The sequence below is a fragment of the Pinus tabuliformis genome, chromosome 2_2 (genome assembly GCF_031772625.1).
Source record: "Pinus tabuliformis cultivar Carrire ecotype Pingquan chromosome 2_2, CPIR1, whole genome shotgun sequence".
NCBI classification, from domain to species: Eukaryota; Viridiplantae; Streptophyta; class Pinopsida; order Pinales; family Pinaceae; genus Pinus; species Pinus tabuliformis.
Genome location: NC_142300.1, coordinates 348,847,355 through 348,872,438, shown reverse-complemented (window position 1 = coordinate 348,872,438; position 25,084 = coordinate 348,847,355). Strand labels below are relative to the sequence as shown.

The window sequence follows — 25,084 nt, the reverse complement described above, 5'->3', positions numbered from 1 at the left end:
TGGGGTACTGTAGTCAAAACAGTACCTAACAGGGCAAGACCAAGGAGGAGGGAGTTGCTGCCGAGGATTTCTAGCCAAGAAATCCGGATCAGTGGTGCAGCTACACTAACGATTGGAGTGGGGGCATCTCAACATTGGCAGAGGGGTTTCCAAGAGGGAAATCAAGGCTCAGAGGGAGTCACACCGAGAACTTCCAGGAGGGAAGAAGAGAGACTTGGAAGAGTCAAAAGAGGAGCAGCGAAATGGCAATGAATGGGGTAACAAATCAGGACAGACTGGACGGAGCCTCAAACTTCGTAGTCTGGAAGGCTAGGATCTTGTCCGTTCTAGACAGGAATTGTCTCAAGCACTTCGCCTTGAACACGATAGTGATCCCAGTTGACTCGGCTGAGAACGAAAAGTAAGAGGAGGCAATGGCGAGGTCCAAGAGCATCATCCTTTACGGGGTCAAGGACCATGTAGTACCACATATTGTCGAAAAGGACACGACAAATGTGATGTGGGAGGCTCTGACGAAATTGTATCAGCATACTTCCGTGCAGAGGAAAATGCTACTAGAAAATCAATTGTGGTCATACCAGATGCAGAAGGGAGAATAGATAGACACCTTCCTCAGTCGATTGAAAGAGATCCGGGATCAGCTGACTTCCATAGGGACCACGCCCGATGAGGAGATGTTGGTGAGGACCGCATTGAACACAATCTCAAAGGATTGGGAAGTATTTGTCCAGAGCATATTGGGCAAGTCGACCCTTCCAAATTGGGAGGAACTGTGATAGACTGTTCGTCAAGAAGAGATCAAAAGGCTAACTAAGGCGGGAAGCAGCGACAAGGGGGTCAGAATCAAGGAGGAGGAAGAGGAGGATGCTGCCCTAGCATCTGAGGGAAAGCAGGAGAAACGGAAGAAGAAGGACCTCTCCAAGGTCAAATTCTTCCACTGTGGGGAACTGGGTCACTATGCGAGCCAGTGTCCGAGGAAGAAAAGCAAGGGAGAGGCTTCTAAGACTAAGGTTGCGCCAGCAAGGGCGGAGAAAGAAGTGGAGACAGATGATGACTGTGCCATGAGTGCTCATACGCCACTCGAGAAGAAGTGGGGAGATATCGAGCTGTAGTCAGACGGACTACAGGTGATGAGGGGCATGATCCTCGAGGTACCCAACCTCTTGGATTATACCTTGCTACGGGAGCCCCGAAGAGGAGTAGCAGGACTAGCGGATGTCGGTAGAGACAGATGTGGATGCAGCAACAGAGGGAGCTACAGTGCAGGAGTCCCAGGACAGCGTGAGGCAGCAGTGCGAGATGCACAAAGTTGTTACAGCAGCGCAAAGGTTAGAGAGGGGGCACTTGTCGGTGATAGAGGGAGTTTCAGCATCGGAGTGTTTCTAGCCTGACAGAGAAGTCAGAGTTGGCAGACCAGTTACTTACTTCTCAGTAACTGAGTTGCAGTGCAGCAGTTAGCAGTGGCAGTGCAATGGGCAGCATGATGAGAGGGGTTGCAGTGCAAATGCACGAGTGGTAGTGGCAGGGCCATGGGCAGCAGCACAGATGCAGAGGGAGTTGCCGTACAGATGCAGCAGTGGCAATTGCAGGGCCATGAGTAGAAGTACATGATGCAGTGGTGCAGAGGATGTTGGGCAGCAGGCCTAGCATCAGCACAGAGACCGCTGCCGGATGATCAGGGTGATGCTCAGTGAGGATTATTACTAGAGCACACTCCTCACTAAGAGGGAGTGTTGATTTGGGGTAGCATCAGATGTGCTCTAGCCACGAAAATTGGTGGAGAGACTAAAGCACATAAGATCTCCAATACCCAGAAATGGTTTGGGCAGAATCTAACCAGTTTGGGAGATATTAAAATAATTAATATTTTTAATGAAGTCCCTAAGTCTAAACTTAGGGAAAATAAAATATTAATGTGAATTAATATAAAACTAAGTTAGAATGGTCCAAAAGTCATGGACCAAGCCAGATCTAATCTTAGCCGCTAAGTCACATGACACGAGGACACGAGACACGGAGGACACGTAAATACGAGTATTCAATACGAAACGCAGCGACCCAGAAACAGGACACGAGGGACACGTTTTATATATATTTAATAAATATATATATATATATATATATATATATATATATATATATATATATATATATACCGAAATATAGTTTTTGATCCATATTAAATTGCAGGCTGCAGCTTATCTAATCAAATTAAAATATAATTACTTCAAAGTTCATAGTTCATTTTAAAAAAATAAATAGAATCAGAATTTACTATTTAGAAATTAGAATGTGATATGCTTGGTCTTGATTCTTGAATATTCAATGTTCATTGAGGAAGATTTGATGAATCTGGGAGAACTGGGAAGATGACTGCCGCCTTCAATGCCACTTTTATAGCCCTAATCTTAAATCTGATGATACACAAGTACACAAGTAGAAATTTGTTTTACTCGAATTATAGGTGAGAAAGTCAAGAAGCTTGCATTTTATGATATTATAATCATACATTACTCGCAAAATAAAATTACCATAGAAGTTCCCAGATCTTAAAAGATGACAAGATGGGCAACTACTTGAATTCACACTTCATACACGCTGCAAGCATTAGGAAAGAATTCTTCTTCTGTCCATTCTAAGATGTATTTTGTTTTACGACCGAGCAATTACAGAGTTATAATTACAGACCACATTTATGAATTGCCCATCTCGAAGAATAGTCTGATAGACTGACACAAGTTTTCGAAGCGCATTTCTTTAAGGCTTAAATGTCTTTTAGTGATAGCACATTCAATCCATTAGAAATAATAATCATTCACATTCACCAAAAAGATAGAGAAATAACTGAACCATCTAGAGTGATATCAAGCTACCTAAAAGAAAACCTGCGTGAGAGCCAGCATCGCTTCTAAAGCAACTAACACAATTTCTGTAAGCAAACACGTCACGATGAATATACAGCGACGGACCACGGTTTACCTGAACGCTGCAGCCTGCCAAGTTGCCAAACCTCACACACGCTGCGACCAAACAGCTCCATGAGTCCACGGAGATGACTCGGTCCACACTTGGCTCCACATGACGAAGAGCGACGGCTGAGGAAAACGGCGGAGGAAAATAGGAAAAGAACCCCGAAAAAATAATTGTGTGGGCTTTAAACTAGTGATTTCGTGGGGTACGTATTCAACCGGAGAAAAAACGTTAGGGCAACGTATTCTAGACACCGAATACTCGTTTTCCAGGAGTAGGACACGACTAAAACGCCCGAATACGTTTTACGTTTTATAGGACACGATAAAAAACGTTTTCGACACGTTTTAGGGCCGTTTTCGTGTCCGGCACATTAAATATGAGACACGAGACCTTGGAGGACATGTCCTGTGACTTAGCTTAGCCATTGATTAGGGACTTAATCTCAGTCGTTGAATTTTCAACGAGAAAAGTATAAGAGGAGGCTTGAGGGTCACTTGGAGAACACACCGAGTTGATCAAGAATTTGATTTTCTCGGGTAGGGCTTGCTGAGGAAATCGAAGGAGTGATCAGAGTTGCAACTGAGGGGCAGTGAATGTAGTAGCAGAGAGGCAAAGATATTACTAGCAGCATCAACGCAGAAGCTAGCTAGAGGCCACGCAGAAGCAGCGCGAGGCCACGCAGAGGCAGCCAGGAGCTGCGCAAAGCCTGAGGAGGGCCAGCGTGGGAGACGCAGCGCCGAGAGAGGCTGACGCTGGGCAGACGCTGGACCAGAGAGGCTAACGCAGACCCTAGAGGCTGACGCTAGGAGATTTCGTGGGGCAGATTGGTGCTGATATCTGTCTCCGACTGAGAGGTACTACTGCCAAGGGAATTCTCTGTTGGGTGAGCCATTTCTGGCACCCAGATTGTATTGTGAAACTGCTTAATAATAAAACCCTCAGATAGTTGCATCGGTTTTCCCGCATTGGGTTTTTCCGAGGACATTAGTCCAAAAATAACGGTGTCACTTGTGTGCTTGTTTTTTCCTTTAGTTGATCATCTGTATGTGTTGAGACTGTACTTCTATTTATTTTCAGTGTTTACATGGTAAATAGCTTGTTAATTAACAGAACAAGTAGGAAGAAATAAATCAGAAAGTACAGGAAGGATTTCTAACAGTTAGACTTAGAAATTCCACTAGCTTGTTGGAACCTGAACGAGATGATCTAGAGGATGGGATGGTTAGATATGAGTTTCAATGACCTGAGGAGACATGGTAGCCAATTTACCCTTTTCCCGCATTAAAAAGAATATTTTAATTAAAATAAAAGAGGGAAAAGTGCTCCAAGATTAAAATAATAATAAAATATGAGGTTCTAGAGGGGTCCATCAGATCTATAAAAGAGGAGGAAGCCATTGGAGGACATCTTGGATTTGATATTACTTCTTGTATGAGAGGTTGAGAACCCAGTTCTCTACTTCCTTGGTAGCCCCAAGACAAAAACCCTCGGGTGTGCTACTCGGTGTTGGACGAAAACCCAATACTCTTGAGGAGATTTCACTCAAAAATCTAACAGTGCTTCAGTGGAATTTCGAGATAACAGTTTTTCCATAGCTGGTTTGCAACAGTGTTCTCACTGAGCCATCCACATCATTGCTAGAACCATTCATCAGTTGGGTCAAAGATCTTTTTCTGGGTTTTTCTCTGCTTGCTTAGCAAGCTCAAGTTCCATTATTCCTCCACGTTGATGTACTCTTTTTAGTGGATTAATAAAATGGCTCAGTGATTTTATCGCCATCTATTTGCGTATTATTTGTTGGATGTGTGTCTATTTACGTTTATTTTGTTGTTCAAGTTTATTTCTAGTATTTACTGTTCAAATTCCCATTTGGGACATTACATTTTTAATCAAATTATGAAAAAAAATTAATTATTTTGTCACCACAAGTCAGCTCATAACTAGTCTTACAAGTCGGTTCATTGCAAGGATATCAAGTCAGCTCATAACTAGTCTTACAAGTCGGTTCATTGCAAGGATATCAAGTCAGCCCTCACATGACTACTATAAATCGGGCATCGTTCATCATCATTTCGGCCACCAAGACAAGCAACATTCGATCTGAAATCTCAAGAGAATTCGGGAATCTATTACAGGCTTGCTCACATGTGCGAAGAAGTTTTTCTAGGGATCATTTGACTGCAGTTTGACTTCATTCAAGGGATCGTTTCTACAGTGGATTGGGATCTCTTCAATCTCTGTTTTGACACATCCTTTGAGGCCGAAAATTGCAGAGAAAAACTCATTCTCTTTTGTGACACTTTTTTGAAGTTGACCAAGGCCTTCTTTGGCATAACTTCTTCACAGTTCGTTGGCTATCACAGTGGAAATTTCGGCCCTCTGTTGCAGTGACCTCAAGCCTAGATTTCGGCCTCCTTGGTCAGATCATTCTATTGGACAGAAGTGACATCTCTCTCATTCTTCTAATCAGACTTTGATAGGTACTTGGTTTTTGATCATCTTGGAATTGTTGGAACATTTTGATCTACTATTGTTGAACAGAATCTATCTCTCATAAGGAAATAATTTTTGGGTTTCCCCAGCCAAGAGCCTAATCTTGGTGTCTCTTGTCTCTTGTTCATTACCTGTTGTTTATTGTCAACTGTGGTCTCTATTTACTGCTCTTGTTGAATTATCGTCGGTTTAAGTTTTTCATGTATATCTACTTGTTGATGGAAGGACAAAGAAGTAACTATTTATATCAATAGAAGTAGCTATCAAATTGTAAAAAACTATTCCAGACATTGCTCTACTAGAATTTCAACAGAATGGACCCCTCGATACGTGGATCCCAAACTAACCTTTGACTAAATCTACCATCAATAGATCCACCTAGATCCCAATGCCACCTAGCAATCCATCGATGCTCGTGCTCCATGGCTCCAACTAAGTTATGCACCTAGCTAAAAATATCCTCCCAAGAATCACCCTATTAATAGAATAACAACTCATAATCTCTCACCAATCCATCCCATGGGAAGGATTGACTGCATGAACTCCTGCACATGGAACAAGTCTACTATGTTGATGTTGTTCCAAGTTCAACTCATGGTAATCTGCTCAGTCAACCAACAAGATCCACCGAGAAAACTTTGCTCCTCTCTCTCCAATGTACAGAGGTGGGTTGATAGTGCTCCAAGCCCTATCAATGTACTCCTAAAGAGGGTTGCTTTGTATCTCCAACGTATATTCCTCTTGTTGCCTCGCGAAGAACCTTAGTTGTCCCTGAATTCTAGACAGCTTGGTCGTTAACTCAACACACACCACTCTAAGCTCCTTAATTTTATTGTTTTGTTGCAAGATGGTGCCTCGTACTATCTGGATCTTTTGCTTCAATTCCATAAGATCAGTCCTGAAATTCTCAATCTTCTCCTCGCTACTATTGTCTGAAAGCATTGTAGCCCTATTGGCTGCCTCTGCATCTATTTTCACCTCATCAATGGGTGGCCCTAAAGATGGATGCTCAACCACCTCCACCACGTCTCCAACTTGAGCATTCAAATGGATCTCTAAAGATGGCCCATCATGCACACTATGCATATAATCCTCCTCATCTGAATCGCGCTCTTCAAGCTAGATCATTAGCAGCTCATCTCACAAGTCTCCCTAAATGTCTTCTCCTTGGTCTTCTTCACATATGGGGTCAATTTGCTGCTCATCCCCTTCAGCCATTAAACATGGATGCACAGGTGGGTTGTTATCATCATCTCCATATGATTGTTCATGCTCTTCAAAGGTATCCTCGTGAAAATCAATGGACTCAACTATAGTAAAGGACCCCATCTCATCCATTACTATCACCTGAGCCTTCAATGGGCTCTCCAAAAGAGTAGACTCGTGATCCTCATGATGTGATTCAGGGATTTCTTAGTCATGCCTCTCCTCGTGATCATGCAAGTTAGAGCATTTTGCATGCGACTCTTGTCCAACCATGGACCCTTCAACCCTTTCCACAATCAGTTGACTTGAGTTCCTTTCCATTTCTTGCTCTGCTTCAATTTTTGCAGTCTCATTTGCTTCTCTATCCCCTTTAACTTTACATTTGTGATCCGGTATCCACGCTCCCTGACATGTGAAATAGATCTACTCTCTTCTCATTTGATTTTTGCTCTTCCTTGGGATTTATGGAGACTGCTTTCGCTTTGGCTCCTCATCCTTCTCAGATTTGAGCCCTTCAAAAATTCTTCTCATAAATTTCTTCTAAAGAGAGGTTCAGCGCAATGGGCTACGAACTGCCTCAGTGACTCCTTGAGCTAATAAATCTGCATCCTGATATATGCATTGTTCAGGAAGGCTTTAACTCACAGTCAGCTTCAGCAATCGCTTTTTAGCAATTCGATTTAGCAATTCGAGCAAGCTACAACAAGGAATACAGCCTCATCTTCATAGTGAGACTCGGCCCCTTCAACACTTTCAAGCAACCAAAACAAAACTCAAGACTTTCTCCACCAGTATACTCAGTAACAAAATGAAGGGCACTTGGCCTCTGCGAATAGAAATAACTCGACCCACACAAGCCCATCTCAACAACCAATAAGTGTGTTTTCGACCAGCAACCAAGAGTAGTTTTGGTCCCCTTCAAGCAGTGGAACTCATCACTCTCAAGGTTGAAGGACATGACCCTTAAACATGATATACTCATCCCCACTTATAAAGAAGGAACTTGGCCCTTAATCCTCCACCAAACTCAGCCTTTATGGAGGATAAAACTCGACCCCTATGCAATAATAAATTTGGCCAGCAAGCAACAGATAACGCAGCCCTCTTCTTTATCAATGAACTCGGTTCCCTCTGTGGATCAAGTTTGTGTACTTTGACAAGCATCAAAGGAGGAAGATCGAGTTGGCTACAATCACTATAAAGTAATTATCTTTGAACCAAAATCTTGGCTCCCTGAGGTGAATTTGGCCTACTCGTTGGTATAGAGATCATCCTACAAATCGACCTCCAATATGAGATAATTTGGTGAGCAGCTCATCTCCAAGATTGATCAATGATTTGTCTTGCAAAGAAATGGCACTCAATCCTCCAATAGAAGGATGCCCCCATGCTGGGATATGTTGAGGCTCTCAGTCTCCAAGAATTGGTGTTCCCTGCCTATGATAAGATAGTTCTTGGCCTGCATAAATTGCCTTGGTCTTCTACATGAATAAAACCCTCGATCTGAGCTTCTATATGTGCTCCCGGCCGGCTAGTGAAGAGTGAAATCACACCCAAAATTGCACTTGTTTGCAACCTACCAATTTAAGAAGGGGTCTCGCGCAAAGTTTGCCACAAATCTTGGTCCAAGAATGATAGGAACTTTTGCTCAAGGTGGCAGGAGAATTACGGCTTGTTGAGAATGCAACCTGCTAGATAGAGATGAACACGTCCAGAGGTGAACTTGGTCTGATTAATGGAGGAAGAAACCCTACCTCTAATAAATTCAACCTCTTGAATACCATTGTAATTCATCCTCCCAATAATTGCAAACCCAACAATAGAAATCGATTTGCTCCAAGATAACTTTTGACCTTCAATTAAGATATTTCGGCCTCTAAATAACTAATGAATTTTAGCCATCAGTATCGTCGCTTAGTCTCCAGATCTAACAATCAATTCGGTCCTAGTTGAACGTTAAACTCAGTGTCTACTGAAAGAGAAATACCCTCGGCCTACCTAAAGTAGATAAAATTTGGTTACTATAATAAGAGAAATTCGGTCCCCCAATGATCGATTGAATCCTTGAACATAGCCTCAATTAATTCGACCCAATAAGGGACAAAGCAACAAAGCCTTCCCAAGCGAAAATGATAAGCTCTCGACATTAATAAAATAAATTTGACAAATTAATTTAATAATATAAAATTTCCATTTGAGGACTTTTGTCGAACACTTAATATGCAAACAATAGATCAAACTTTGATTAGCTTCATGGAGATAATAAACTAATAAATTTCGCTATAACCTCGACAATTAGAAAGGATTAATGCGAAGAGAAAGATATCTTCAACAACTTCAACTTTAATGACAACTCAATCCTTTTGGCATTTTGGTGCTCCTAGTAGTATAATGTTAGCTACAGCGCTCCCAAAAATAGTCCCACGAACTTAGCCCAAATTAACATAAAATAAACCCTCAAGCTGGCAGGAAAACCAACTCTGATACCACTTTAATATCGCTTTTTCTATTTTCGACAAAATTACCATGGATTTTATGTTGGCAAAATTATTTCACGAATTCCATCCAAGCACCATACAAATTTGTTGTCACAAATAAATCAATAAACCCTGAAAAAAATGAAAATGTTGCAACTCAATAACACAAGGAATGGAAATAAACTCAGCTTTATTATATTAACTAGAATAAGGTTTTAAATGCCAATACAAATTGGAAAATAATTGAGTCATAACAAATGCGGCCTCAAAAAAAATATTTGTTGCGTCATTGAACCTGGCCTCCAAAACTGTGAAAATGACACCCAAACTGGAGATCTGTGTGATCCCCACTCCAATCCGTTGATAACACTAAAGCTTTGTGAGATTTCTAGATGAAATCTCCTCAACAGTGCATTGGGTTTTCATCCAACTCACAATAGGAAACCCCAAGGGTTTTCCTCTTAGGGCTTACTGGAGTTGAGAACCACGTTCCCAAAACCTCTCCAACAAGAAAATATCACAACTCCAAGGTGTCCCAAATGATTGCTTCCCTTTTAAAGACTTGATGGATGGCTCTTCAACCTTCTAGAAGTATTTAATTTATTATTTTATTTCCATTCTAGAAGATTCTGCCCTTTATTTAAGTGACTTTTAATTTATTTTATTTAAGTCACTTTTCCCCTTCTGGTCTTTTCTCTAATTAGGCACTTTCCCAATTTTTTATTCAATTAAGCGACTAATTAAAGTCGCTTTTAATCTTGGGAAATGATTAATTGGCCACCATACTTTCTCCGACCACTGGAAACCACTTCTCACCATCCCATCCTGTAGATCTCTTCATTCCAGTTCCAACGAGCTATTACACTAAGGTGTTTCTCCAAATAATCCCCTCCACGCAACACCTTTAGCATTTTTAATTAAATTACGTTGATAATAACCCCGTTTTACGAGAATCATTAGAATGCAATGAAACCGAGAATGAACTGTGTGGAACTGCCTCCGATGGCGAAATACAGCAAGCAAACTCCATCAGACCTCATATAACTCCTCCAAAACCCTCTGGGCCCTCTGATGACATAATCTCGCTCTTGTAAACTGGCTGCCACTAACCCTCGAAGTCCATCCTAACTGCATCATAAGGGAAACTGAAAATGGGGATATTGCAAAATCAACAAAACCCTAGCTTATAACAGCCATCCTTTTGGTCTAGAAATAGAGTACTTGGGCTTTGGGATACAATATGTAGGCCTTTCTAGGTTTTGTCGGTATTTTATCCCATTTGTTAGACCTGGTATCTATCACCTTGAGCCATGGTATTGGAATATCCTTTAGGTAATTTAGGAAAGCTTCCCTTGTGGTCAACAACCACTAAAGAGAAGGAGAAAAGCTGTTAAGGTGACATTGGAAACCCTTTCTCCAGCTGCCAGAAGGTCTGGTTCCGCCGAGTGGGGCTTTGCACCAGGCCTGCTAGATTTTGCATCAACAGTTGGCACTTTGTTTGCTGAAAGATTTGAAGTTGAAGAGAGAAGGGGGTGTACATTGCAGACAAGCTGTAGTTTCAGGTGTCCAAACTAAAGATAGAACGACATCTTTTTCTAATATGATCTATGGGATCCAAGCGCTCACACATAAGAGTGGCATCCTCTTACTTAAAATCTTTAATGACAAAATAAATAATAAGTTGCAATTTGCATATATTGTGTAGGATAATAGGATTACGGAGAGGCTTGCACACTGCAATCTGGGGATAGGGGTCTACAGTAATCCAAGCAATTGGACTGTGGCTTGCAGAATTGGACTGCAGCCAGGACATTTGTGGGATTTCAGTGAAGTAGCCCGCACCCAGGTATTCGTAGTATAGCCATTGCATTATTCAACAAAGATCATCCTCTTGTAGAATTAGGATTTCTAGAAGGTACTGATCTTGTGTTTTAGTATACCTCAGTCACTGTCTGGTTCTCCAAAGAATAACTATTGCTATATACTTATAGTCAGAACATGAAAGGCTGAAGTTCACAGGCTGTAGTTATAAGTTATAACCCACACACTTTTGTGATGAAGACGTTAACAAATGGAGTAAGGGTAGGAAAGAGAAAGAGCGGACTCAACAAAGGAATTAGATTTCGCACGGAAAATGAAAAAAACAAAACAAAAAACTCAGATAAGGAAATTTGCACATGAATCAATTGTTCATCATTTGGAAACAATGTAATATAAGGAAATTTATCAGGAAAGAAAGAACATAGGTGAAGGTATTTCCTCTTTTGATAATACAGACGATATACTGATAGGCATCAGAAAGAACTAAGTTTAACTGGAGTCTCTTTTAATCATTAAGATGCTCTCTGAAAGGCCTCAATTTACTTTCCTGTTGTTTGAAATAGGCATGTCAATTGGAAGGTAATTTTTTTCTCTGCAAATAGCATTGTTCCATGCCTGATTAAGATATTGATCCTATCAGAGATGAGGAAAAGTACCTCCCATTTCCGAAACAAAAATTTTCACTTGCTCGCCGAAGAATCTGCATCATAAGTTCCCAAGAATGATACAGTGCCTTTATAAAGGGCATTTGTCGAATTGAAAATTCCAACGCTTCAAGAAATTTCTAGATATTCAAGAACCTAAGATGCTAAATATGCTTGAAGTAATAGCATGCTTATTTTCTATAGTTGAATAATGCGAAACAATAAAACTCCAAATTTTACATCTTTCTTGAGAAAGGGTGCATTAAAAACAACAACAATGGAAGATAAAAGTCTGATCTTTCAACTGGAAACATTTTCCTTTTGTGAGAAATAATGACGAACAATGATGAATATACAATGCCCATGTTTTGCAGTATGTAAAGGTGTCAGTCTTCATGTCTGCCTAATAAAGCTCTAAATATGAAACATGCCACTAAACTATAGGCAAAAAAAGAAGCACTGCCAAATTGTTCATTCCAGCTACATTGATTTTTGATAAACACTTTCACCAAAACCTCATTTTCAAACTGCTGAAATGTATGCATACTCCAATATGCGTGCTTGCTGGCAACATTCTGCATAAGAATTAAAAACACTCGATACAATATAAACCATGGAAAAGTTCAGATTTGCATCCACAGAATGCATCCTAGTGCAGAACAACTACAACCTTTGCACAGAACAATGGCACTAGCAGCAAATTCCATGCTGGAGAACTTAATTTACATCTATGTACACATTTTTAAGTTGAAAACTGTCTGCTTTAGGAAATTGTCTTAAAACACCTACGCTCTAAGTTACATTTGTGATGCCAATATATAAATATACTTCAATAGATGTTCAACATTTTTATCACTCCCAAAACTGATTGAATGCAATACACTACTAAATTCTTCACCAACAAGGGTGCCACTCCAACCTACTGAACCCTTGTGTCTTCAAGGATTTTTCCTAAACCAGATTTTCTATCAATTGTTAATCCAGCCCAGTCTAAATCAGCAAACCCTGTCACACTGAAGTCATCATTCCTGACTAAGTGCAACTCCTGTTGGTACTTCCTTGATTCCCTTCCGCATCATGAAGACTCCTCACTAAATGTGGCCCAAGCCATGAACGAGTTTTCAACATACTTTTGTTGCAGGTTTGACATTTCACTAGTTTGCTTAGCAACCAGGCATAAAGGTAAAACCAAAGGTAACGATAAATTAATTTGTTGGTTGCGTTGCTTGTAAGATTTCGCCTAACATGTTTTATTTCTTTTAAGTAGGTTAGGATAGGATGGATAAGCTCTTTAGCATAAGCATTAGATTAGTTTAAATATTTTGACTTCATTCATTCTAGCATAGTTTCAATTTTTGCTTGTATAATGTTTTTTTAATACTTTGGTTTAGTTACACATTTTGCCTTGTTATATTTCCATTTATGCTATTTACTTTAGATGATGTTTCATTTCCCAGATTAGTTGTCATTTCATTTTGATTTTTATTGTCATGTTAGAAAATGATAGGACTTTGGTCTGATTCTCTCCCTGTATTTGATGTAGTTTCAAGCTTTTCAGGAGATAGGTGGAAGATTCTAAGGTTCTCACATCCTCCCAGGTAGAGCATGTGTCCCGCAATTGGTGCCAATTGTTACCCCGCATGTCAGCAAGGGTACATATACTTATCAATGCAACATTCGCCACCATTGTAAGCCCAAGGTCACAAGTCAAAAGCCATGTAAAAACTATTGAAAAACCAAGTGCAATGTAGTCTAGTTGCTTAATTCCTCTTCATGATAATTACTTGTGAATATTAGATTTCTTCTTATTACTTCTTATGTCTTCTTCATCAAGCAATTATACAATTGCTCAATCATCCAAGAAAAAAACAGAGATCACAATGAGACAAAAGACACTAGAAATTAGGCCAGTAGCTAGGGCAAAACCCACAAGGGGAAAACCCAACAATCCTTTCCTTATATAATCACAACAAAATGAAAGATTTCCAAGCCAAGACCAAGACAAACTGCTACCAAGATACCAAGTCAAACCCTCCTCCAAGTCACCTCCAAAAGTCAGAGTCAACACTGGTCAAACTTCTTCAAATCTGGTCAAACTTCAGAATTTTCAGACTTGCAAATAGGGCCGAAATTCGGACTGTGGTTACCTCAAATTTCTTCCTCTTTTCACAGAATTTCATCCTTCACATGTGTAAGCTGCTAGAAGTCAAATTTCAGTCAACAAGGGAATATTCTTTCTAGTTTTAACTTTTGACTTGTCTTCTCTCTCCTTTTACTCGTCTTCCTTCTCTCCTTCGCTAGCCTTAGATGTGCTTCCTTGTTGGTCAAATGAATGAGCTCCAAGTGTTGGAATTTCTAAGCCTAACTGTTAGAAACCCTTCATGTACTTTTCTGATTTATTTCTGCCTACTTGTTCTGATTAATTAACAAGTTATTTACCATGTAAATACTGAAAATAAATACAAGTACATGCTCAACACATTACAAATCATCAACTAAATGAAACAAAACAAGCACACAAGTGACACCGTTATTTTTGGACTAATGTCCCCGAAAAAACCCAAAGTGGGAAAACTGGTGCAGCTATCTGAGGGTTTGATTTATTAAGCAGTTTCAGACTACAATCTGGGTGCCAAAACCGGCTCACCCAACAGAGAAAAAATCCCAACAGTAGTACCTCTCAGTCAGAGACAAATGTTCCGGCTGAAACCCCGGATAATCACTATAGCAGCGTCACAGCTCCAATCTGCCCCACGAAACCCCAGCATCAGCTCTTTTTGGCCCAACGTCACTCAGGTTTGGCCTACGTCAGCCTCTGGAGGCACTGCGTCAACCCTCTGGCCCTCTGCATCACCGACGCTAGCCCTCTGAGGCACTGCACAGCCCCTGGTTGCCTCTGCGTGAGCCTTGGCTGGCTCTGCGTGAACCCCTGGCTGGTTTTGCATCCCTCACTCTTGGCTACTATGTTGATCCTCCTGGGGCTATCTCTGCCTCTTTGCTTCTGTATTCACTGCCCCTCAGCTGCAACTCTGATCACTCTCTCGACTTCCTCAGCAAACCCAGCCCCAGAAAGTCGAAATCTTATCAACTCGGTGTGTTCTCCAAGTGACACTCAAGCCTCTTTTTATACTATTCTCGTTGACAAATCAACGGCCGAGATTAAGTCCCTAATCAATGGCTAAGATTAGATCTGGCTTGATCCATGACTTTTGGACCATTCTAACACGGTTTTATATTAATTCACATTAAGATTTTATTTTCCGTAAGTTTAGACTTGGGGACTCTATTAAAAATATTAATTATTTTAATATCTCCCAAACTGTTTAGAATCTGCCCAAACCATTTCTAGGTATTGGAGATCTCATGTGCCTTAGCCTCTCCACCAATTTTCGCGGCTGGTGCACATCCGATGCTACCCCAAATCAACACTCCCTCTTAGCGAGGACTGTGCTCTAGTAATACTCCTCACTGAGCATCACTCTGATCATCCGTCATCGATCCCTGTGCTGATGCTAGGCCTGCTGCCCAACATCCTCTGCATTGCTGCACCATGTACTGCTACCCATGGCCCTGCCACTGCTGCATCCGTACTACAACTCCCTCTCATCCTGTTGCATCGTGCTGCCCATAGCACTGTCACTGCTAACTGCTACACTACAACCCAGTTACAGTGAAGTAAGTAACTGATCTCTCAACTCTGACATCTCTATCAGGCTAGAAACACCCATGATGTTGAAGCTCCCTCTGTCGCTGACAAGTGCTCCCTCTCTGACCTCTGCGCTGCTACAACAACTCCCTACATCTTGCACCGTTGCGCACCTCTCTGTGCCATCCTGCACTAGTGCAACACTCTCGTGCTTCTCACACTGCTGCCTCACGTTATCCTGGGAATCCTGCACTGTAGCTCCCTCTGTCGCTCCATTCGCATCCGTCTCTATTGACATCCGCCAGTACTGCTACTCCACTTCAGGGCTCCCGTAGCAAGGTCTAATCCAAGAGGTTGGGTACCTTGTGGATCTTGCCCCTCATCACCTGTAGTCCGTCTGACTACAGCTCGATGTCTAACCACTTCCGTTCAAGTGGAGTGTGAGCACTCATGGCATAGTCATCATCTGTCTCCACTTCCTTCTTCGCCCTTGTTGGCGCTGCCTTGGTCTCGAAAGCCTCTCCTTTGCTCTTCTTCCTCGGACACTGGCTCGCATAGTGACCCAGTTCCCCACAGTTGAAGCATTTGACCTTGGAGAGATCCTTCTTCTTCTGTTTCTCCTGTTTTCCCTCAGATGCTAGAGCAGCATCCTCCTCTTCCTCTGCCTTGATTCTGATCCCTTTGCCGCTGATTCCCGCCTTGCTCAGCCTTCTGATCTCTTCTTGGCGAAGAGCCGCCCACATTTCCTCCAAATCTGGAAGGGTTGCCCTGCCCAGTATGCTCTCAACAAACACCTCCCAGTCTTCAAAGACTGCGTTCAGGGTTGTTCTCACCATCAATTCTTGATCCAGCGTGGCCCCTATGGAAGTCAGTTGATCCCGGATCTCCTTTAATCGACCAAGGAAAGTTTCGATTTGTTCTCCCTTCTGCATCTGGTATGACCGCAACTAATTTTCTAGTAACATCCTTCTTTGCACAGAAGTATGCTGGTACAATTTCTTTAGGGCCTCCCACATCTCATTTGCCATGTCCTGTTCGGAAATATGTGGTACTACATGGTCCTTGACTCCGTCAAGAATGATGCTCTTGGCCCTCGTACTTGTCGTTATCAGCTAGGTCAACTGGGATCACTATTGTCCTCAAGGCGAAATGCTTGACATGATTCCTATCTAGAACGGATAAGATTCTAGCCTTCCAGACTACGAAGTTTGAGGCTCTGTCCAGCCTATCCTGGTCTCATCTTGTTGCTCCTCTACTTCCCTCCTGGAAGTTCTTGGTATGACTCCCTCTAAGCCTCGATTTCCCTCCTGGAAACCCTTCTACCAATGTCAAGATGCCCCCACTCCGATCGTTAGTGCAACTGCACCACTCATCCGGATTTCTCGGCTAGAAATCCTCGATAGCAACTCCCCCCTCCTTGGCCTTGCTGTGTTAGGTATTGTTCTGACTAGAGTACCCCACCAGCTCCACTCTGCAACTTACCCACAACCTCCTAAACCCCAGCAAACTGAAGGTTAGAGCTTCTAGGCTCTGCGCAATCCCAGCACCAGCAAAATTCGCACCTCTTGGCCACAGGCGTCAATCCTTCCTGACTGAGAAAGATGACCAGGTACTGCATAGGTCGAGACTGCTCCCCTCTGCCACTGCGTTAATCCTCTTCCCGGCTCAAAGTTGATAACGCAGGCACTGCGTCACCCCTTCCTTGCTACTTCTCTACTAGGAACAGCTTTTTTCACTCGAGACAGTTGTTTTCTGCTGCAGCTGCTCTGCTCGGCTAATGTCCTCAGTTCTCCTGTGATTTGCAACCACCCTCTGATGCCATGTTGGAATTTCTAAGCCTAACTGTTAGAAACCCTTCATGTACTTTTCTGATTTATTTATGCCTACTTGTTCTGATTAATTAACAAGTTATTTACCATGTAAATACTGAAAATAAATACAAGTACATGCTCAACACATTACAGATCATCAATTGAAGGAAACAAAACAAGTACACAAGTGACACCGTTATTTTTGGACTAATGTCCCCGAAAAAACCCAATGCGGGAAAATCGGTGCAGCTATCTGAGGGTTTGATTTATTAAGCAGTTTCAAAATACAATCTGGGTGCCTAAACTAGCTCACCCAACAGAAAGAAAATCTCGGCAGTAGTACCTCTCAGTCAAAGACAAATGTTCCGGCTGAAACCCGGATAATCACTTTGGCAGCTTCACAGCTCCAATCTGCCCCACAAAACCCCATCGTCAACGCTTTCTGGCCCAGCGTTTGCCCAACATCACTCTGGCTTGGCCTGCGTCAGCCTTTGGAGGCACTGCATCAACCCTCTGGCCCTCTATGTCACCCACGCTGGCCCTCTGAGGCACTGCGCAGCTCCTGGCTGCCTCTGCGTGAGCCCTGGCTACCTCTGCATGAACCCCTGGCTGGTTCTGCGTCCCTCACCCTCAGCTACTGCGATGATCCTCCTGGTGCTATCTCTGCCTCTCTGCTACTATATTCAATGCCCCTCAGCTGCAACTCTGATCTCTTTCTCGACTTCCTCAGCAAACCCAGCCCCATAAAGTCGAAACCTTGATCAACTCGGTTTGTTCTCCAAGTGACCCTCAAGCCTCCTCTTATACTATTCTCGTTGACAAATCAACCACGGAGATTAAGTCCCTAATCAATGGCTAAGATTAGATCTGGCTTGATCCATGACTTTTGGACCATTCTAACACAGTTTTATATTAATTCACATTAATATTTTATTTTCCCCAAGTTTAGACTTAGGGACTCTATCAAAAATATTAATTATTGTAATATCTCCCAAACTATTTAGAATCTGCCCAAACCATTTCTAGGTATTGGAGATCTCATGTGCCTTAGCCTTTCCACCAATTTTCGCGGCTAGAGCACATCCAATGCTACCCCAAATCAACACCAAGTAGCTCGAACTTGTGTCTTATATATAGCTGTCCAGGAAGGTTGAATAGGTGCCACTTGGAGGGCTAGGCTAACTTGTCCAAGGAGGACCGACTTGGTCTTCTTGTGGGCTTATGACTCAAAATAAAATTTCGAATACTTTTTTCTTATAAATGTCCAAATGTGACATGATTCAAATAAATTTTCTTTTGACTCAAAATAAATTCCTTTTTACTCTTTTTGACTCTAAGCATGAAGAACATGCTTTGACAAAAATATAATATATATAATAAGTATAACAAATACATCAATGATAAATTTACATTATGAAGACCGAACCTAGTTACAACTTCAACACTCCCTCTTAACTAGGGAAGTATTCATAATGACTCATTGGGATAATTTTAAGTTGAAATATTCATATAAGTGTTATGGATATAATTTATATAGAAATAATAAAAATGTAAACAATAATAAACATAAATAATAATTAACTAACTAGCAATTAATTATGAAGAGGCATGTCTCTAAGAAGATGACCATATGTGAAAAGGTACCTGCCTAGGGTATATAAGCAGACCCTCACCCTCACTTGTAATCATCTCATTTGTATTCAAATATTCTTATATAGAATTACTTGTCCTACAATGGATGTCTTTGTCTTCGTGTACCAAGTGTTCTGAAAATTATTGTTGCGTATACGAACTTTGTTCGTTACATTGGTATCAGAGCATTCCTCTAAATATATGAGCTTTGTTCATTACATTGGTATTAGAGTTGTTCGATCCCCTAACCGCTCAATTGTTGCACAGAGCCAGTATGATTCGGCCTTTGGCCATCAATTTTCGTTACCCTTGTTGCCATTGCAATTGAAGCATTTTTCTACACAGTTTGGAGGCTCTTCAATCTATTGTTAGGATTTTGGCCATTATTAAAAAAAAAATTATAAAATTACAAAAAAACATTTTGAAAAAATAAATAAAAACACAAAAAGCAAAAAGACAAAACCCATGGCCGCCGAGAGCATTGTTGACAACTGCCATCACTGGCGAAAGACCTGAGCCCAGGTTTCTATTGATTTGGGGTAGCATCTAATGTGCTCTAGGCCTCAAATTTTGCAGGGAGGCTTGAGTACATGTATTCCAAAGAACCCAAAAAGCATTTTGGGAAATTCCACTCATAAACGATTTTATTAAAATAATTAATATTTTTTATGGGACCCTAAGTCTAAACTTAGGAAATTAAAAAAATTAACGGGTATTAATCTAATTGTGTGTGTAACTTCTAGAAGAAGACGAGAATCAAGCTAAAATGATCTTAGCCATTGATTAGCTTTTAATCTGGGCCGTTGAATGTCAATGAGAAGATTATTTAAGGGAGCTTGAGGATCTTTTGGATAATACACGGAGAGATCAAGAGATCGAATTTCTGAAGTGAGAAGTTCTTCGGAGGAAGTTTTGATCGAAGAGATTTCTTGCAGTTGAGGGGCAGGAATAGCATCCGGAGAGAGAGAGATTTTCTCAGCCGAAGAATCATCAACAAAGAGAGGCAGAGAGTGATCCAGTAGCCCAGATGCAGAGGTTGACGCAGGGCCATGAAGGGCCACGTAGAGGCAGCGCAGAGGGTGAGAGAGAGTTCGAGATTTTGCTAGGGAGAGCAAGGTTACTTGGGAGCAGGAGCAGGAACAAGAGCAACATTTTCAAAAGCTCCCGGTTTGGGAGCGATTCCGGGAGCGTTTTTTATATAATATATATATTTTTTATATTATGATGAATATATGTCAACAAAAGCAAGTAGAATGATGAATTAGATATAAAAAACATAGATTGAACAATATAACAACAATCATCTAGAAGTTATAATCTTCATCAACCACGTCCACAAGTTAATAACATAGTAACATACAACATATTGAGTCTCATGATTCATCAATCTTAAAGTTTCAAGCTTTCAAAATTCAATATATAACATTTATCATCATTGATCACCAAAGTTGTACTTGTAAGCTATGTGTAACCATTACAACAAATAATATCTAACATAAAATGAAATGAAACAACTTTCAACTTTCACAAAGCATCATATTCATAATTCATTACTAATGAGTTATAATTGCCAACTTCAAACTTAAATTGTCATATATTGTTTACAAAAAACATCATAATAAATATGAAAGAGTCGATAGTTATAAAAACTACTAGAAACTAGAAAAGACAAGTAAATCTATTATTTATTGCTAATGCTTGGGCCTCTTGCCGCCACGAGAAATGTCTAATTTTTTCCTGTTGGAAAATCAGGATCTTTGTCATTAATATCACCCTCTAAGCATTAATATCCAGAGGTATCTTTGTCATTAATATCACACTCTAAGCATTAACATAAGATAGAAAAAGCATAGCATGTTGAGTCAAGATTTTGTTTGAGTGATGCGTACATTTTTAGGAGGGTCATGATAGAGGAGTTCGACAACCAATGTCACCAACATCAAGGTACATAAAGGGATTGGTGCTTTGATTAAATACGAGTTCCACACCCTAATACATGACAAAATCCAATGGAAACATTGCAATCCCCCCAATTCTGAAATCCTGAAAAACTGATAAGTCTGCTAGATTTTGAATGAAATCTAAAATTCTACTTTCTCCATATGAAATCCAATGAGGTCGGAACCACTCTCAAACATCCTGAGTCATTTCATGGTAATGTTAAAAATTTAATTAAAAAGATGAAAATGAAGATTAAGGAGAATAACACTTTTACTTTAAGAATTTAACATTACCATGAATCGCATACCAATACTAGGGCCATAGACTTGATCATTAAGTTGCCCCACTGAAAACTTATTTGTTTCTTTGAAAAAAAATTGCATTAGGAATATTACTGCAAAAAAGACTCAACTCCCGAAAAACCAAGGAAAGTTTTTTTTGCGGGGAGCGCGCTCCCGACTAGCTCTCGAGTCACTCCTGCCCGGAGCACGAATTGGGAGCGGGGACATGAGGGGAGAGGGGGGCGCTCCCCCGCAACCCTACGGGAGAGTCAGTTTCAAAAGCTGGGAGCCGAGGTGTGAGGTCGGGAGGCTGAGAGAAGAGAGTCTGGGCAGCAAATTGATCAGCAAACTGGGTGACGCAATGCACAGGGAGGTTGACAGAGGGGATGCATGAGGACTGCGGAGAGGCAGCGTAGAGTCTGCAGGAGGCACCTCATTCAGTATCCGGATTAGCCGGGATTTTCTCAGTGATTGTGAGAGGTAATCTCACAAATCTTTTTGCTAGTATTTCTCTCTGTAACTGAATAACCCGAGAGGTATTCAGAGACGTATTCAAAATTTGCTACTGCTTAATAATAAACCCTCAGGTCGCTGCACCAGTTTTCCTGCATTGGGTTTTTCCGGGGACATTTGTCCAAAAACAACGTTGTCATTTGTGTTATATTTTCTTTCTTGCTCGGTATCTTATTTCTGCATAATATTTAATTAAGTGAAGGCTGCAGTGTATGTATTACGATATTTGCCGTAGGAAACTACAAGTAATTTGTTTAAAGGAACTTAACAAATAGGAGTAATATCATCAGTTGCTGCAGTAGGGGTTCCTGTTTTGGAATTTTCATATGGTATCGGAGCTGCAGGTGAAGCAAGAAGAGCAGAGCCGATAGATCCAGCGCTGAGCAGAAGACGGAGTTTGAAAAAGTTGCAGGAGGCAGCAATTCGAAAGCCCAGAGGGTTTGCACAGTTCTGGCCAGAGGGTTGAAATTTCAAGGCAATCTCTGTCCGAGTGAGTCGATGGAGAGAAACTCCCACTTCGAATTTTTTACGGGGCAGAGGGAGCAGCGTTGAAGCCTCAGTGTGAGGAGAGCTAGTAGGATGCAGATTTTTCAGCAAGCAGTTTGTTGGGCGAAAGATCATCAGAAGAAAGAGGAGAAGCACTGTTGACCTCTACTGGTCAACTACCCATGCAGTGCACCCCGTTTTTCTTGACAGAAAGAAGCAGCACCTGATCAGCATGTCCGTGCCATCCTGCCATCATCAGCAGCTTGATCTTTTTGATTGTAAACCCAGTCTGCATGTATTAATTGTAAATAATCTTAGCAGACATGAGTCATGTATGTATTTTGCCTAGGTGGACCTAACTTTCTGATGATAATCTACGTCCCGGAAGGTTTTTCGTCTCACCGATCCACGGATCGGCAGAGTTTTCCTTCAAACCTGACCCCAAAGCCGGGATTGATTTTGTCATTAGAACTTTAGGAGAATCCTAGTGTGTTGATATGCTAGATTATCGTGGTGTCGTAGAGCTGGGTGTTTTATGAGGGTCTGTGTTAAGTGGGCTTGTCCCCTTGAGATGTAAATTGTAAAAAATTCATCATGAAATGTGTCTTGAGGGTTGAAAATGTTTTAAATCCCCTCGTGAGTCCTAAGTCCTAGGTCCTAGGTGATGTTTCCAAAGGTTTAGTTCGATGATCCATTTAAAAAATGAAATAAAATAATAAAATAAATAAATACTAAGAAATTTAAAAATTTTAAAAAATAATAATAAAATAAAAAACAAAATAAAAAAAATTTAAAAAAATAATAATAAAAAATTAATTGAATAAATCGACGGATGAGATCAAGAGATGTCTTGATCCTCATCAACGGTCAAGATCATTTCTACATGGATCACTCGAACTAGCCGTTGGGATCATTTCCTTTAAATAGGGTGCTAGGAGTCATTTCAGATCATCTGATCTGTGAGTCTGTACTGAAAGCTCTCTTGTAAACTGATTTCTGATTAATAAAAAAAGACTTTGGGGTTCAAAACTGGCTGGTGTTACTCTCTGGAATTGCTGTGAGATTTTCATTTTTCTGCATATTTCAGTTTTCAGCAGTTAATAATAGCTGGTTTTCAGAGTAGTGTGAGCACAGGTATCTTGTTCACCTGCTAGGGTTTGAGGGCTGCTAGGGTTACTGAAATAATGGCAGGTATCTCCATTATTTCCTGAGATCTAGCAGCTTTCTCTCTCTCTTTGCTGATGGTTGCTTGAGATGTGCAGGAAAACACTTTTTGAAGGAAATTTTGTGGGCGTTCAGGGAAGTTCTCGGCTGAACCAGCCAACTCCCGCAAGCACTTTCTGTGCAGAGCCCAGCTGATTGTTCCCTGGGTTAATCATTTAAAGTTTCTTTTCTGTTTTACATTGAGAGATTTTCTTTCTGTTCACAGTGAAGTTCAAAAATTTCTGATATATTGAAAACATTACTGCAATTTATTGTCAAATCTGGCATTTCAGGGGCCAAAAATCTCAAACTTTGCTTAACTGATCTAGGATCTTGAAAATTTTGTCTCTTTTGCACATACGTTTTATGTCTATCTTCTATGTCGAAATTGCATTTTTTTTTTAGGATGTTCCTTTACATTTATTAAATCTGTAACAGGGACGTAATTTTGCAGAGGAACGTGGCTACAATCTTCATTCAAGTCAGGGTTTATAAAGAGATATCTGTTATCAGCATTCTGAGTTCTGGGCCAACACAGTGAAACATTTACTTTCGTGGGCATCGAGCCTTAATTTTCACACACGATTCAAAGCCGCCGTCTGCGTTTGATCATGACTGAGGTTCTGCATTAAAACTTCGAAGAAGCCGTGTATCTGGAGTTCTGTTTTAAGTTCAATCAGCGTCTCTGTATGACAGCAATAAACATTGGGTTTAAAAGGAATTTGCTGCTGTAAACATCGCTTGAGGATTGAAACATTATTCGCTGTTCCCTCTCGTTCATCACCTGAAAGCAGTCCGCACCTCAGGCAGCATCGATTTTCTTCTAATTTTTGCGAGAACGATTGTATGAGATATCATTCCGCTCCAGGTTCTGGGTTAAAACGTTTTGATTTCACATTCGGATAGCAGTTACGCCCTTGAAGCCTGCAAGCACTCGTTACCTTTCTCTGTCCGCCGTCAATTCGGATAAGCTGTTGCAGAGGTGAGTATCAGTTTCCCTTCGTTTTCTGCTGAGTACCGTGGAGCAAATCGATCTGTTCATAATTGTATCGGCCTGCATTTTCCATTTACGCCGTCAATCTTTCGAAACGCGTAGGTAATATCTCATTTTTTTGGGGGGCATATCGTTTTGTGCTGATAGCGTAGGCGTAGTTTCGTTGCTGCCTCCGTGAATCGTATTTCATTTAGACATTGGTTGCTTTGATTACTTAGGGTTTTTGTCACGTATTTAGATTTTAATTTTTTTAGATTTTAGTTTTAAACTTTAATATTTAGTTTTTTTTAGATTTTCATTATTTTAGATATTAGTTAGATTTTAAAATTTAGTTTGATTTTAGAATTTTTTTTAGATTTTAATTTGTCGTTTTGTAGATTTTTATTATATGAAAACAAAAAAAAATATTTATTTTTTTTTTTAGAATTTAAATTTAGCAATAGTTCTAGTTTAGAGAAATGTAGATTTTAAATTTTGTTTTGTATTTTAATTAATGTTTAGTTTAGCTTTAATTAGATTTTAATTTTTGTTTTATTTTTTTATTTTTGAATAAAAAATAAAAAAAAAATGAAAAAAATATATTCTTTTTAGTTTTAATTTTAATGATTAGAATTTAGTTTTAGAATTTTAACCTTTTAGGATTTTTAATTTTTATAATATTGAGAAAATAAAAATAAATAAATAAAGAAAAAATAAAAATAAAAATAAAAATTGAAAAAGATTTAAAAAATTTTGAAAAAATAAAAATTTTGTGGAAAATCATTTTGCCAGTTTCAGTTGCTTTCGCGATATATCTTTCATGCTGAGATCTAAAATTTTCAAGTCGAGACACGAAATTGACATCTGGTTAATGATTTATGATTCTCGTGGTGGTTTAACATTCATCTTTTTCGAAATTTTCAGTTGCCGGATATCATGTTGGTCATTGTGATTTAGCTGATGATAGAGGATTGTTGTTCACGG

At 40.4% G+C, this 25,084-nt stretch overlaps 1 protein-coding gene across 1 annotated transcript in view; it reads right to left on the bottom strand.

Moving 5' to 3' along the window:
• MEE18 (maternal effect embryo arrest 18) overlaps positions 1-25,084 on the bottom strand; it is a 433,784-nt gene that overhangs the window by 305,399 nt on the left and 103,301 nt on the right. The window contains 1 exon segment of the mRNA XM_089404666.1: positions 11,627-11,670. Within this exon segment, the coding sequence (XP_089260792.1) occupies positions 11,627-11,670 (44 nt within the window).